The sequence below is a fragment of the Labeo rohita genome, chromosome 15 (assembly GCF_022985175.1).
Source record: "Labeo rohita strain BAU-BD-2019 chromosome 15, IGBB_LRoh.1.0, whole genome shotgun sequence".
NCBI classification, from domain to species: Eukaryota; Metazoa; Chordata; class Actinopteri; order Cypriniformes; family Cyprinidae; genus Labeo; species Labeo rohita.
The window spans coordinates 16,226,629-16,242,464 of NC_066883.1; the positions used below are offsets into that span (position 1 = coordinate 16,226,629).

Sequence of the window (15,836 nt, forward strand, 5' to 3'; positions counted from 1 at the left end):
CACGAGCAAGGCCCCTCTCCATCAAAGTAACTCTGCGCAGGCCTTGAAAGGGAGCTTTAAGTTCTTCGCACTTATCAGAGGCGGCTGATGTTCCTAGGATGTCACGGTTTAATCAGGGCGGCTTTGACGTTTATCTGAGTGTATGATTAACGGCGTTAGAAGTCACAAATAACATCAACATGGAATTCGGTGCTTGCTCGTCTGTCACGGCGGTTTTATTTCTGTCGATACAGAAAGAAAGACAGCCAGCGATTTAAAGATGTTGAATGACGTTACTACTTTTAAATATTTTAACGGTTAAGTTGGTATGCTTGGTTACCAAGGAGAAAAAAGGTGTGAGTGTAGTGTTTGAAATGAAATATGAGACATGAAGTTTGTGTGTGTGTGTATATATTTATAAAATGTTGCATCATATATTTAGGACATGTGAATTGCAAGCTAAATTAAAATCACTGCTGCTAAACACCATGCGTCATTTGTGATGATGTGGAAATGACACTGATTACTTTAGGGGCTGTTGTGCTGCTTTTCCATTGTTTTTTCTATGTAAACGCTGATGCTTCTGACCATTGGGCTTGTGTCTTTTACTTAACCTAATTTAACTTAAGCTTACATTTTAACTGTAACTTTACTTAGCTTAAACTTAACTTAGCTTATCTTAAGTTTAACTTAACTTAAACTTAAACTTAACACCACAACTTAAACTTAACTTAAAATCTTAAATTTAACCTAAACTTAACTTAAACTTAACTTAAAAACTTAAACTTAAAAACCTAAACTTAAACTTAACTTAAAAACTTAAACTTAAAAAAACCTAAACTTAACTTAAAAGCTTAACTTAAAATCTTAAATTTAACTTAACTTAAATTTAACTTAAACTTCACTTAAAAACTTAAAATGTAACTTATACTTAACTTAACAACTTAAACTCAACTTAAAAACAAGTTTAACTTAAAAACTTAAGCTTAATGTAAATTCTTAAATTGAACTTAAACTTAACTTAAAAACTTAAATTTAAGTTTAACTTAACACTTTAACTGTCATTCCCATTTTTGAACACAAACATAAAAATGCACTATCCAGACTTTTTAAAAAATTCATGAATGAAAACATTTTGTAATATGATTATGTTGTAGATTTTCCATGGTAATGCAATATCTGATTTTAAAATGCCTTCAAAGAATGAATTTTGAGATTTAAAATTTTGAGCTGATATATAATTTTTTATGATATCTAAAGCGTCTTTTAAATATCTAGGGATTGTGAAAGATGTTCCATGCGTCATTACCATTATCATTATTTATAGGCCACATACTCTCCAGCCTTTGTTGCAGAGTTCAGATAACGTTTATCAGTGATTTCCTTAGAGTTTGACTTATGCGATTGCAGGGGATTTTAATATTCACATAGAAAATGCAGAAATCAAAACCACAAAAGAAATTCTAACTGTTTTAAACACTTTTGACCTGATTCAGCTTGTGCATGGACCCACACACAATCGTGGACACACTCTAGATGTACTCCTCAGTAAGGGTCTAAAGATTTCATCCATTGTTATTAAGGATGTAGCACTGTCTGATCACTTCTGTATTTTCTTTGAGATATTGATCTCTGCTACCACTGAATCTAGATCTGTCTCTGTCAGAAAGAGATGCATTAACGAAAACACTAGTGTGCTATTTATGAAGGCTGTATCTTCAATGCCAAGCATTTCTGCAGACTCTGATCTTCTCTTGGAGTCCTTTAACTCAAAAGCTAAGTCATCAAAATGGAATGTTGCACCTGTGAAAGTCAGTAAGACGACTGGCAGACAAAAATCATCTTTTAGAAAATCAACAGCAGTACAGAGTATGAAAAGACAATGCATCTACTGTATAAAGACAACCTTCGTGCTTTCAATGTGGAACTTGCCACAGCAAGACAGAAGTTTTTTTCTCTAACCTTATAAACAGTAACCTAAACTCTTTTTGCCACTGTTGAGAGACTAACAACCCCCCCCAAGTCAGATTCCCAGTGAAATGCTCTCTGACAGTAAATGCAATGAGTTTGCCTCCTTTATTTCCGAGAAGATCACTAATATCAGAGAGATGATTAGCGCATCCTCAAGTTATGCAGAGGCAGGACAGAATTGACTGCAATTTCAAAAAGAAGTCACTATGTCTGTTTTTGAAGCAATTGATAGCAAAACTTTGGAAGAAATAGTACAGCACCTTAACTCCTCAATGTGCTATCTTGACACACTTCCCACATCTTTTTTCAAAAGTGTGTTTAACTGTTTAGACGCATCTTAACAGTCGATCTCTTAGAAGTGGTGAACACATCACTTTCTTCTGAGACTTTTCCAAACTCCCTGAAAACTGCAGTTGTTAAGCCCCTTCTGAAAAAGAGCCATCTTGATAACACCACATTGAGCAACTACAGACCAATATCAAATCTTCCTTTTATAGGCAAGATTATTGAAAAGGTAGTTTTCAGTCAGTTGAACAACTGCTTAAACTCATTGGATACCTGGACAATTTTCAATCTGGTTTCAACCGCAACACAGTACAGAGACAGCGCTTGTTAAGATAATAAATTATATTTGCCTACATTCTGATTCTGGCAAAATATCAGTGCTGGTACGACTAGATCTCAGTGCTGCGTTTGACACTGTCGATCATAACAGTCTTCTAGAAAGACTGGAAAACTGGGTTGGGCTTTCTGGGATGGCTCTCAATTGGTTCAGGTACTTAGAAGGGAGAGGTTATTATGTGAGTATAGGAGAGCATAAGTCTAAGTGGACGTCCATGACATGTGGAGTCCCTCAAGGCTCAATTGTTGCGCCGCTCTTGTTTAGCCTGTATATGCTCCCACTAAGTCAAATAATGAGAAAGAACCAAATTGCCCATCACAGCTATGCTGATGATACCCAGATTTACCTAGCCTCATCGCCAAATGACTACAGCCCCATTGACTCCCTCTGCCAGTGCATTGATGAAATTAACAGTTGGATGTGCCAGAACTTTCTTCAGTTAAACAAGAAGAAAACTGAAGTCATTGCATTTGGAAACAAAGATGAAGTTCTCAGGGTGAATGCATACCTTGACTCTAGGGGTCAAACAACTAAAAATCAAGTCAGTAGTCTTTGTGTGATTCTGGAGTCAGACCTTAGTTTCAGTAGTCATGTCAAAGCAGTAACTAAATCAGCATACTATCATCTCAAAAACATTCCAAGAATTAGATGTTTTGTTTCCAGGCAAGACTTGGGGAAACTTGTCCATGCTGGCTTCCAGTTATTTTTAGGATTGATTTTAAAGTACCTTTACTCGTTTATAAATCACTCAGTGGCCTAGGACCTAAATACATTGCAGATATGCTCACTGAATATAAACCTATCAGACCACTCAGATCATTAGGATCGAGTCAGTTAGAAATACCAAGGGTTCACACCAAACAAGGCCAATTTGCTTTTAGCTACTATGCTGCCCGCAGTTGGAATCAGCTTCCAGAAGAGATCAAATGTGTTCAAACATTAGCTACATTTAAATCTAGACTCAAAACTCATCTGTTTAACTGTGCATTTAATGAATGAGCACTGTGCTACGTCCAAACTGATTGCACTATGTATAGTCTTTTCCTATTTTTAACTGTTTGAAAATTTATTTTAAATACATTTTTAAGTCATTTTAAAAGTTTTAAATTCCTTGTTTTATTGTTGTGATTATTATTTTTTGAATTATCATTGTGTATGAAATGTAGGGCTGTGTTTTGGCAAGAATCTGGCGATACGATACGTGTCACGATACAGGGTTTGCAATATGATATGTTGCGATACATTGTGATACTGTAAACAAGGCGATATGTTGGGATATTTCTTATTTTATGAATAGGACATAATTTTAGGAAAGCTGTAATTAAGAACACACCACCATATGCAAACCATTCAATGTTACTGAATCACTTTTTGTGCAGTATGAGTAAAGGGGGAAAATAAAGTGCTTGCAAGATTCTTTAGTTATTAAATGTGTAAAATCTAAGCATTTATAAATAGACCATATATATTTTTAGACCCTGCTTTAAAATTTAAGTTTACAATTGTAACCGTGTCAGATCATTTTGATCTGAACGTAAGAATTACATCTGCTTAATATCAATAAAAAATAAAGTGCTCGCAGGATTCCTAAAGAAAACAAAAGAATTGTAAAACAATAAAATAAATACAGTTATTGGACATTCGGAGAACTTTTTTGTTCTGAGAATTTCGCGAGTTTTGGATTTTGCAAGTTTTTCAGTTTGTAATTATGCTGCGCGTGGAATCACAGAGACCGTGATGCAAGCACCGCCAACTGCACAAAACAGCCCCACCACGAGAGAAAGCAGCTGGCAGCCGCGCTGCTGCGCCACCCTGCCCGGTGCGAAGGTCCTTTCGCGGGACGTGGCAAGCCACGTGGCAGTTCCGCTGCTTGCCGTGTCCTGGAGCAAACTTTACCTTAAACCCAAAATGACGCCACACTTTACACTGAAGCGGGAGCAGGAACTATTTTTTCATCCTCCATTAACACTAACATTAGTGGCGTGCCCATAAGCTAGTATTTTCTGTCACTGTTTAAGTTCAGAGATAAGAAGACTGCAATTTAGCGGTCAGGATATAAGCTCAAAACGAAGCAACTGTCATGAATCTTGTATGATTTTTTTTTTTTTTAAATATCGATATTCCATTTTTTTTAGAATTGATACAGTATCACCAAACGAAATATTGCGATACACATGTGTATCGATATTTTCTTACACCCCTAATGGAATGTGCTATATAAATAAACTTGCCATAACTTAAAAACTTAAATTTAAGTTTAATTTAACTTAAGAACGTAAACTTAAGTTAAACTACACTTAAAAACCTAATCTTAATTTAAGCTTAACTTAAAAACTTAAACTTAACTTAAACTTAACTTAAAAAGTTTACGTTTAACTTAAAGTTTAAAAAATAATCTCTGGCATTTCTATTTAATTCAAAAATATGTTTGTAAACAGCCCTTGTTGGACAAATTAAACTGGTAAGAGTTAATTTTGCTCAAAAATTCTTCCTTGTTCATACGTACTGTATTAACTCCTCCCCGAATTTATCAACTCAGTCTCTGTCTCTTTGTTCTTCCTTTTTATTTTAGGACCACAAGTACAGTCACTGAAGTTAAGGGTGGGTGATATGACCAAAATCTTGATATGAGTAATTTTATTTCACTGTAACAATATATATCACAATATAGTTATTTTTGCTTTAAAAAGGTCTTTATGATATAAAATTTTAAAAATGTAATAATTCTTGTCACTAGTGTCAATATCCCAAAAAAAAAAACTTACTGTAGTCTTTAAAGTAGTCTCTTATGCTCATCAAGGCTGCATTTATTTGATTAAAAATATACAAAAAAAAAAACAGTAATATTGCAAAATGTTTTTACAATATAAAATAATGTTTTTTTATTTTAACATACTTTAAAATAGAATTTATTCCTGTGATGAAAAACTGAATTTTTATCAGCTGTTACTCCAGTCTTAAGTGTCACATGATCCTTCAGAAATCATTCTAATATGCGGATTTATTATTAGAATGATCAATGTTGGATAATATCAACAGTTGTGCTGCCAAATATTTTTTGGAACCTGTAATTTTTTTTTTCAGGATTCTTTCATGAATAAATATGTTTAAAAAGTGCAGTGTTTATTCAAAATATAAATATTTTATAGCAATGTAAATTATTTATTATTAACTTTTAATAAACTTTGAATTATTAACTTAATACATCCTTGGTGAATAAAAGTATTAATTTCTTAAAAAAAAAAAAAAAAAAAAAAAAGAAACAATAAAAATGTACTGACCCCAAACTTTTGAACGGTAGTGTGTATGTATATATATATATATATATATATATCTCAAGCTCACTGAAGACAAATGAACAATCATTGATTAAATTAGAATAAGAAACTAATTACAAACAATAGGATGAAAAAAATTACAGTCGAACAAATAAATAAGAAATGCTAGAGAAGCAGGAATATTAGACTGCTGTCACTTTAAGAGCTCCCCGGACCCAGTATACTGTTACACATGTGTTTTCTTTCATGTTTGCTTTCACTTAAGACTTAGATTACAGTGTTTTTAAGTCTGAAGTGTAACACATACTAGTGTGTGTATTAAATTGTTCAAGGCCTATAAATCGACAAAAATCAATCCGTTCAATACTCCTGCACTCTATAAGCACTGTCTTTACTTGTGCACACATATAGCGAAATATTAAGTTCTCTTTCACTGCTGATTGCGCTATAATGGCTTAAAATCACTTGTTTTTAAATCCGTAATGCTTAAAAACGCTTGCAAATTATATATTCCTGATCCCATAGCACGGCAACGTTACGTGAGCGTGTAACCGCGATAAAGATGATTTAGAGAAGTTCTCTACAGGTTGACAAATTTCTAGCGGTTAATCGTGTCTACTGGTGTATCGCCCACCCCTGACTGAAATGTTATATTATTAAACAATTCTGTTGTCATCCGGTTCATGTGCTGTCCTTTCCTGATATAGCTGGCCTCTATGGCTGCACAGTGATAAAAACGCAGCAGATTAAAAGGTGTTTCATGTAATTTGTTACTGTATAGTGTGTTTAAGCAGCACAATGGCGCTCTGTATTGGCCAATCAGCATCCAGGATGGGAACTATTCGTTTTATGAGGGAAAGCTCAGCCTTGGTGATCAATATTTGTTCCCTACAGCCTTTATAGATTCCCTAATGCCATCTGAATGTGTCTGTGTGGGTATTCGAGTCCCTCAGTGTCAGGGATTCTCATCATATGATGTAAGGTAATGCAATATTGGTCCTTTAAGAAATTCTTGACAGTAATGAATAATGGTGATCACATGTAATCTCCTTTATGTGGACAGAGATGAAGAGCTGTGTCAATTAAGGGTCACTTTACCATCACCAGCATCCTGGAATAGATTCCCAGCGGTACCAGGCTCAGGTGTCTCAAGGAACTTTATTGGCTGGGTTCCCGGGTGGGTCATTGTGGGTAACCTCCTTTCGGATGGCTTGAGAGGGTCTCTTGGGGCTGCTGTGAGGAAAGTGGCTTAATGCCTCCACACACCTTTTGTTATCTTGATAATACCTGTAGGTAATGTAATAAACACTACAGATGACCTTCTTTCAAGTCTTTGAAATATGGAAATTAGGCTATTGGAGGCCATTTTTCTGTGCATTTGACAGATTTTCGGTTTGGCAGTAAAAGAGCTTGAATAAAAAAGCAAAACAATTGCAACTCATTGACGAGATTAATTTAGCACTAAAAACACCCAGGCCAATGTTTCACTTGCACTTGAAAGTTACCAAAGTAGTGCCAAGACATAATTGGAGCTTGTTAAGACTTAAATGATTTGGCCAAATGAAATCACACCACAATTATTTTGATAAATATTATGATTCCGGTTTGAACTGCCATTATATTGTAAACCTATTGTATCACCTAAGATATCAAGAGTTGGAATGTTATTTTAATATTATTCTTATTGTGTTTTTTTTTTGTTTTGTTTTTTTTTTATATTAGAATTTATTTACTTTTTAAAATATGAATATTTAGGTTTGATTGGGGTTTTTTTATGCTTCAACTTAAACTAATTTCAGTTATTCCAATTTTGTAGTTTACATTTTTACTTGTTTTTTTTTTTTTTAAGATTTTACAATTTTTACTTCAGTATTTAGATTTTATTTCAACTTTATTTTAATTAACATTAATGATTTTAATAGTTTTAGTTTTAGCTTTAGGTAAAGATAATAACTCCTATAACCTGCTTCCATAACCAATAAATGAACTAAATAATTAAATATACTAAATAATTTAGTAGAAATATACTAAATAATTAAATTCATTAAAATGAAAGAAAATATTCAACCATTGTATTTTTATATGTAAAACTGAAAAACTCTAAAATTATATATAAAATGTAAAAATGCATATAAAAAATATATAATTAAAAAATATAAAAATTACTGAGAAAGATAATTGACACACACATTATTTTATATATATTAAAATATTATATACAAATTCTAATATATATAAATTGTAATGATTATATCTATCTGTCTATCTATCTATCTATCTATCTATATATCTATATATCTATATATCTATATATCTATATATATATATAAATAATTTATTTCTATATAATATAAATATAATGTTAGAAAATAATGCAGAAAATAAATTAATAAAGTGTTTTTAAAATATGTATCAAAATTATATTATATATATATATATATATATTATATTAAATACAAATTATATGTTATATATGAATTATATATTTATATTATATTAAAACAAAATATTTATAAAATGATAAATAAAAAAAAATTATATATATATATATATATATATATATACATAAAAATAAAAAAAAAGAAAATTTGACCCATTTTATCCTATTGCCTATAACTTGACCTGTTTGTTAAAAATGATTTAAAACAGTATTTATACATTAATATACATGATAATAAATATATATATACACTACCGTTCAAAAGTTTGGGGTCAGTAAGACTTGTAATAGTCTTTAAAGAAGTCTCTTATGCTCATCAAGGCTGCATTTATTTGATTAAAAATATAGAATATTGCAAAATGTTTTTACAGTATAAAATAATGTTTTTTATTTTAACATACTTTAAAATAGAATTTATTCCTGTGATGAAAAGCTGAATTTTTATCAGCTGTTACTCCAGTCTTAAGTGTCACATGATCCTTCAGAAATCATTCTAATATGCGGATTTATTATTAGAATGATCAATGTTGGATAATATCAACAGTTGTGCTGCCAAATATTTTTTGGAACCTGTAACTTTTTTTTTTTCAGCATTCTTTCATGAATAACAAGTTTAAAAAGTACAGTGTTTATTCAAAATATAAATATTTAATAACAATGTAAATTATTTATTATTAACTTTTAATAAACTTTTAATTATTAACTCCTTGGTGAATAAAAGTATTAATTTCTTAAAAAAAAAAAAAAAAAAAAAGAAACAATAAAAATGTACTGACCCCAAACTTTTGAACGGTAGTATGTATATATATATATATATATATATGGACATCTATCTATCTAGTCGGTCTGTCTATTTAAACAGTGTGTATAAAATACAAAAAAAATACAAATTTTTTTTGTTATTATTAGAGTTGAGCCGGATACTCGGCTGAAACGAGTATCCGGCACGGATAAAGCACTTTTGCCGAGTAGGAGTATCATACGAGTAATAAGAGTCAATATCTGTGCTCGGATTGAATAAAAATTCTCATTGGGTAGTTTACTGTGTCTGCGTTCTGTGATAGGCTAGTCACAGGGCCCCTCCCCTACACACATACTAGAGATGCGCGGATGAGCTTAAACGTCACCGGAATCCGCAGCTCCAAATAAATGATCCGCCCGCCACCCACCCGCACCTGTATTTTTCTCTGATTTAGATAACCGCACCCGACCCGCACCCGATCGTCATTTACAATTATTCTAATTCTTAGTTTTGCATGATGATATGATGAATGTGATGAACACTTATAAGCTTAATCACTCGTGCTTTTAAGCCAAATCCACGCTAAAAAGAATAACGTTAACTGATATCTGGACGTGACGTATTGTTTTCGGTATAATGTACTGATTCAAATTAGTAATCAATAATAATTTTTATTTTAATACTCGGCGTGCCTCTCTTGACATGCTCTCGCGTATGAACAGGCAGCAAATGTGGTGCTGGCGCGGACGGCGCGGGCGCGGGCGCATCAGGCGCATCAGGTGCAATGATAAAACATATTTCAAAGGAAGCCGGCGCTAGGGTCCTTACCGTCTTTGCTGGGTGTTTTGAGCGAATATTTGCATTTATTCACATACGATTTAGTTACAAATGGTGGCCTGTCATGATTTTGGCTAATGCAGGACACTACTGAATGATGCGCATCAGAGGGGATTTAGAAGTGGGTGCGCAGAGCCGACTGATAAAGAAATGGGTATACGCGGGTTATACACACCACTGCATATTAACCTACTCGAGTATTTAAAACATATGTTAGAAAATACAGTTAATATTTGCGTCATTATTGATTTTTCTCATCCACCCGCGAACCACCCGCAAATAATCAGAATGCAATTTTTTATTACCCGACCCACCCGACCCGCGGATTGTCCGCAGCGCCCGCGGATATAACCGCCATCCGCGCATCACTAACACATACAGATTTATTGTGTTGCTGTGTCCCGCTCTGCTCACACACACACACAGAACACTGAGAAGAGAAGAGAACAGCCAGTAGAGTTTTGGTAAACGTGGGGTTTGTTCAGACGTGGTGCTTGGTAAAAGCGACTCGCGTCTCTGCCTGTCGGAGAATTTATTTTTCTTTTTTAAACCGTCAGCTGGCTCTGACCAGTTTTTTTACTTCACGCACTGAGTGTCTGACACTTTCTTTCTGTATTTCATAAATAAATAAATAAATAAAAAAACCACACTGCTCAAGGTTAAAAAAAAGAAAGTTATGTTGAAATGAAAACTCTTGTTCATTACATTTTACTTCATAATTGCAACCGCATGTGTTGTATTCATTGTTGCAAAACTTATTCTGTATATAGTTCGTTTGTTATCATGATCAAAACCACTGATCTGAAGCTCAATGCTGATGCTGTCATGTAAATAGTTTTCTAATCAGCAATAAATATAACAATTTCTGATCAACCCATATCAATTGCATGCTTAAAATAACATACCGGTTAAAGCCCCGCCCATTTCAATACAACATGACCCACTTCCAGGTTAAATCCCACCCACTTCCGGGTTAGGCCCCGCCCACTCCGAGTACAGATACAGATACAGATAATTCATATGGTTAACAGATACAGATACAGATACAGATAATGCTGTACTCGCTCATCCCTAGTTATTATTATAAATAGAATTGATTAAAAATCCAGTATTAACTGAAAAAAGCTGATTTATTGGACCTTTTCATTTGCATAGCAACATATTCAGAACACCTTAATAACCACATGGCAACGCAACACCATGCACAGACAAACAGCACTCAGATTTTCTTAAGAAATATAAAAATAGAGTTTACATCATAGTCTCCAGGGATTCTCCCTTGCTTTTTCTCCTCCACTAGCATGTTTAAGTGCAGTGCTGACACGGGCCAACGTGTGCTACGCTGATCGGCGCTTTGGTCAGAGAATAGCACATGGAAAACCTTGTAACAAACCCGACGCGCCAGAGCCAGAACAGTGTGGTCAAGTTTTATACGTGCTGCTTGTGTTGAGTTGGCCACCCACTCCTTAAGGTTGTGTAGCGCACAGCGCAAATTAAAGACTGCAAGGTCATACGTCTTGTAGCTGCTGGAGATGTGCTCTCTGTACACCGAGAGTGGGAGGAAACATGAGTCAATCTTAAGATATCCGACCAGATCTGTCTCTTATTTCAGACTACTATATCTCGCAAGTGTTGAGAAAATCCAATTGTGCTTATCGTCCAATATGTTGAAGTCTGATACTTTTTGTCCTCGCAAGCATTTTTTTGTTCAGTCCATTTGCTTTAAGCACTTTACTTTTTTTTTTTTTTTTTTTTTTTTTTTTGGTTGAACAGGCCAGTATTTATTTGGATTTATTTGCATTGCAAGTATGATTACAATATTTCTCTTTGATCAATAATTAAGTTGATTGACAAGGGTCAGTGGTAATATCTTTTTTTGTCTAAGTCTATTAATTGATTTAAAAACAAACAATTAACATGCGATTCATAGGCAATATTACTTGAATACATCCCTTCTATGATGGGGTTGTTTTAATTTTTGTTATTAATTTTATTATTTTTGGCAATCATGGAGATGTCGTGATATCCTATTTATTTCTTTATTTCACAAAACTGCTTTACTTATTATTTGAAAAACCAAATCTGGTATGGCTGTTGATCAAGGTCAATATATTAATTAAATATTTATCTTTGATTCTTTGATCAATAGTTGAGTTGATTGACAAGGGTCAATCAAAAAAAAAAAAAAAAAAAAAAAAAAAAAAGACAATAAATAAATAAATAATAAATTATATTTATATTGTATTTTTTTTAATCTTTCTATTGTTTTAATTTATTTCTATTTCAGTGTTAGTTTTAGTAATTTAATCTTATTTCAGTTTATTTTAGGCAATATTTAAGATTTTTGTTTCAAGTTTTTAAGCCGTTTTGATATTCTGTTTATTTATTTAAACAATTTTTTTTTTTTACTTTTTATTTGAAAAAAAAAAAACAAATCTGATATTGCTGCGCGTCAAGGTCAGTATATTAATTTTAAATATTTCTCTTTGATCAGTAATTGAGTTGATTGACAAGGATCAATGATAATATTTTTTGCCTATATCTATTCATTTATTAAATTAAAATAAAAAACAATTTAGCTTTTATTTATTTTTTTAGGTTACTTAGGTTTTTTGTTATTTGTTATTTTGCATTTTTTTTTTAAATATCTCTATTGTTTAATTTCTATTTCAATGTTAATTTTAGTAATTTTAATATTTCAATTTAATCTTATTTCAGTTTATTTTAGGCAATATTTAAGATTTTTCTTTTAGGTTTTTAAGCTTTTTCCTGATATCTTATCTTATCTTATCTTATCTTATTTAGTTAGTTAGTTACAAAACTGTTTTCCTTATTATTTGAAAAAAAAAAAAATCTGATATGTGTGTCAAGGTCATTATATTAATTTTTAATATTTCTCTTTGTTCAATAATTGAGTTAATTGACAAGGATAAATTATATCTTTTTGTCTGAATCTATCATTTTATTCAAAAATACAATTAAAATGAAATTCATACACAAAAATACATCTCTTCTATGATGAGCTCGTTTTTAAATTTAAATTTAAATTTGTAAATCATGGTGATGTCCTGATATCCTAATGAAGAGTTTATTTATTATTATTATTATTATTTATTTATTTATTTGTTTGTTTTTTATTATTATTAAACAAAACTGGTTTGCTTATTAATTAAAACCCAAAATCTGAGTAGACACAGTTTAAATGTATTTAAAGTATATATTTAAAATGTATATAAAATGTAAATAAATAATTTATATAAAATGTATACATAAAAAAATACTGTTTACACTAAAAAAAAAAAAAAAAAAAAAAAATATCCAAATTATTACTGGACTCATGTGTTCATGGTGTTTTGGAACATTATATTTTTATGTTTTTCTTGATGATTGCACCACATGACATTTTTAGAGTCATTAAATAGGATTATTTATTTATTTTTTTTAAATCACATGAAACCCACATGAATACAATGAGAACCTTTTAACAATATATGTTTAAACTAGACCTTCATTCCCTTTGGGATAGACACTCATTTGTCTTTAACCCACACATGCTGTAATCGAATGAGGTTGAGTGAATGATCCGTTCTGTTGTGTTTCAGGCCTGATGGATTCAGGTACTCGACAAGAGCTGCGTACAGCAGATCCCAGCCTCCGCTCGCTCCCTCACGGCCAGTCCTGAGTATCGGGCGTTCCTCTCAACCTCACCTTCCCTATTTCTGCTTCTTCCCCGTCTCGCTCCACCCCTGGCTCCTCAACCGGCCCTCCAGCTCGCCCCCGAGATGATCGGCAAGCTAAAGCAGAACTTACTGGTGGCCTGTTTGGTCATCAGCTCCGTTACAGTCTTCTACTTGGGTCGGCACGCCATGGAGTGCCACCACCGGATAGAGGAGCGCAGCCAGCCGCTGGTGAGCAGCCTGCGCACCACCCTGCGCACGGGACAGAACCTCAGCACCCCGTTCATTTACAATAAAGACATGCCTCTTATATTTATCGGCGGCGTCCCTCGCAGCGGCACCACTCTTATGCGAGCCATGCTTGACGCTCATCCCGAAGTGCGCTGTGGAGAAGAAACCCGTGTCATCCCTCGCATCCTGGCCATGAAGCAGATGTGGAGTCGCTCCGGCCGGGAGAAAATGCGGCTAGACGAAGCTGGAGTAACAGATGAGGTCTTGGACTCAGCCATGCAAGCTTTCCTCCTGGAGATCATCGTAAAACACGGGGAACCGGCCAACTACCTGTGTAATAAAGACCCTTTTGCTCTTAAATCACTCACGTATCTGGCTAAGATCTTTCCGCACGCCAAGTTCATCCTCATGATCCGTGACGGCAGGGCCTCCGTCCACTCCATGATCTCCCGGAAAGTCACCATCGCCGGGTTTGACTTGAGCAGCTACCGGGACTGCCTGACAAAGTGGAACCGGGCCATAGAGACAATGTACACTCAGTGCCTGGAGGCAGCGGACAAGTGCCTGCCCGTGCACTACGAACAGCTCGTCCTGCACCCGGAAAAATGGATGAGAACGCTTCTGAAATTCCTGAACATTCCTTGGAATGATGCAGTTCTGCACCACGAGGAGCTCATTGGGAAGGCAGGAGGCGTTTCGCTCTCCAAGTAAGTGCTGTCGTGCACTAACAACAAGCTATGATTGTTTTCTTGTCGAAACCAAAGCAGGATTTAGAGCCGTGCGTTCTAGAAGGCGTATCTTGCGTTTTATAAGCCATCTGGATTATTTAAACTCCGTTGAGTTATCTTATCTAGTTAATGTCACCAGCCATTTGTGTCATACAGGCTATGTTTGGCATACTAGGGTAATGCTTATGGCCTGCTGCCTACTTTTTTTCCAAAAATAGCGTGTGAAACGGCATGTGTAATGATGTCAAATAGACGTTTCACATGACTTGCGTATTTTATAAATATAGAAATAAATACAGATATTTAGCATTTTTATAAATAAATATGTAAATGTGATATAAATAATGCTTACTCATAATAATGAAGTTATTATTAATAATTATTATTTATGATGTAATATTTAATTTGATTTGTAAAATTAAAAAGCAATGATTTTGTTTTATTTTTATAATTTATAGTTTTATTTTGTGTTTTTTAAATATTTATATTGTTTTAATTTATTTCTATTTCAGTGTCAGTTTTAGTTTTTAATTTTTAAGCATGTTGAATTTTTTTGTTTTATTCAACCGCAAAAATTGTTGCGAGTGAAACTAAAATGAAAGAAAGCTATAAATAATACTTATTCATTATAATGAAGTTATTATTAATAATTATTATTTATGATGTAATATTTAATTTGATTTGTAAAATTAAAAAGCAATGATTTTGTTTTATTTTTATAATTTCAGTTTGAGTAGTTTTGTTATTTGGTGTTTTTTGTTATTTGTGTTTTTTAAATATTTATATTGTTTTAATTTATTTCTATTTCAGTGTCAGTTTTAGGTTTAATTAAGCATGTTGAATTTTTTTTTTTTATTCAACCGAAAAATTGTTGCGAGTGAAACTAAAATGAAAGAAAGCTATAAATAATACTTGTTCATAATAACTTGAAACAAGTTAATATTAATAATTATTTATTATGCAATATTTAGTTTGTAAACTACATTGCTGTCACAAAACTTGTACATTTCATTGTGTTAATATTTATTAATATTTTGATTTTTAGTTTTTTTTTTTTTTTTTTTTTTTTCAGAATTTCAGTTGTATTTTTAGTTCAGCTTACGTAATTGTGTTTTTTGTTATTTGTTAGAATTAAAATAAATTAGAGTATTTTAATTTATTTCTGTTACTAAAATACTAAAATAAAATAAGCTTTTAATGCTTATTCATAATAAATTAAAACAAATTAATATTAATAATGATTTATTATTTAATATTTAGTTTGATCTGTAAAATCATGATTCACATTACTACTCATTACAGTAAAAAAAGTAAACTACATTGCTGTCACA

The 15,836-nt window shown here is 32.7% G+C and overlaps 1 protein-coding gene across 2 annotated transcripts in view; it reads left to right on the top strand.

The window, feature by feature from the left end:
• The window catches only part of tpst1 (tyrosylprotein sulfotransferase 1), a 72,960-nt gene that overhangs the window by 8,373 nt on the left and 48,751 nt on the right, over positions 1-15,836 (top strand). For both annotated transcript variants that reach the window (XM_051129233.1, XM_051129234.1), the window contains exon 2: positions 13,472-14,484. In XM_051129233.1, coding sequence (XP_050985190.1) covers positions 13,652-14,484 — 833 coding nt within the window. In that variant the 5' untranslated portion in view covers positions 13,472-13,651. The remainder of the gene's footprint in view (positions 1-13,471; positions 14,485-15,836) is intronic.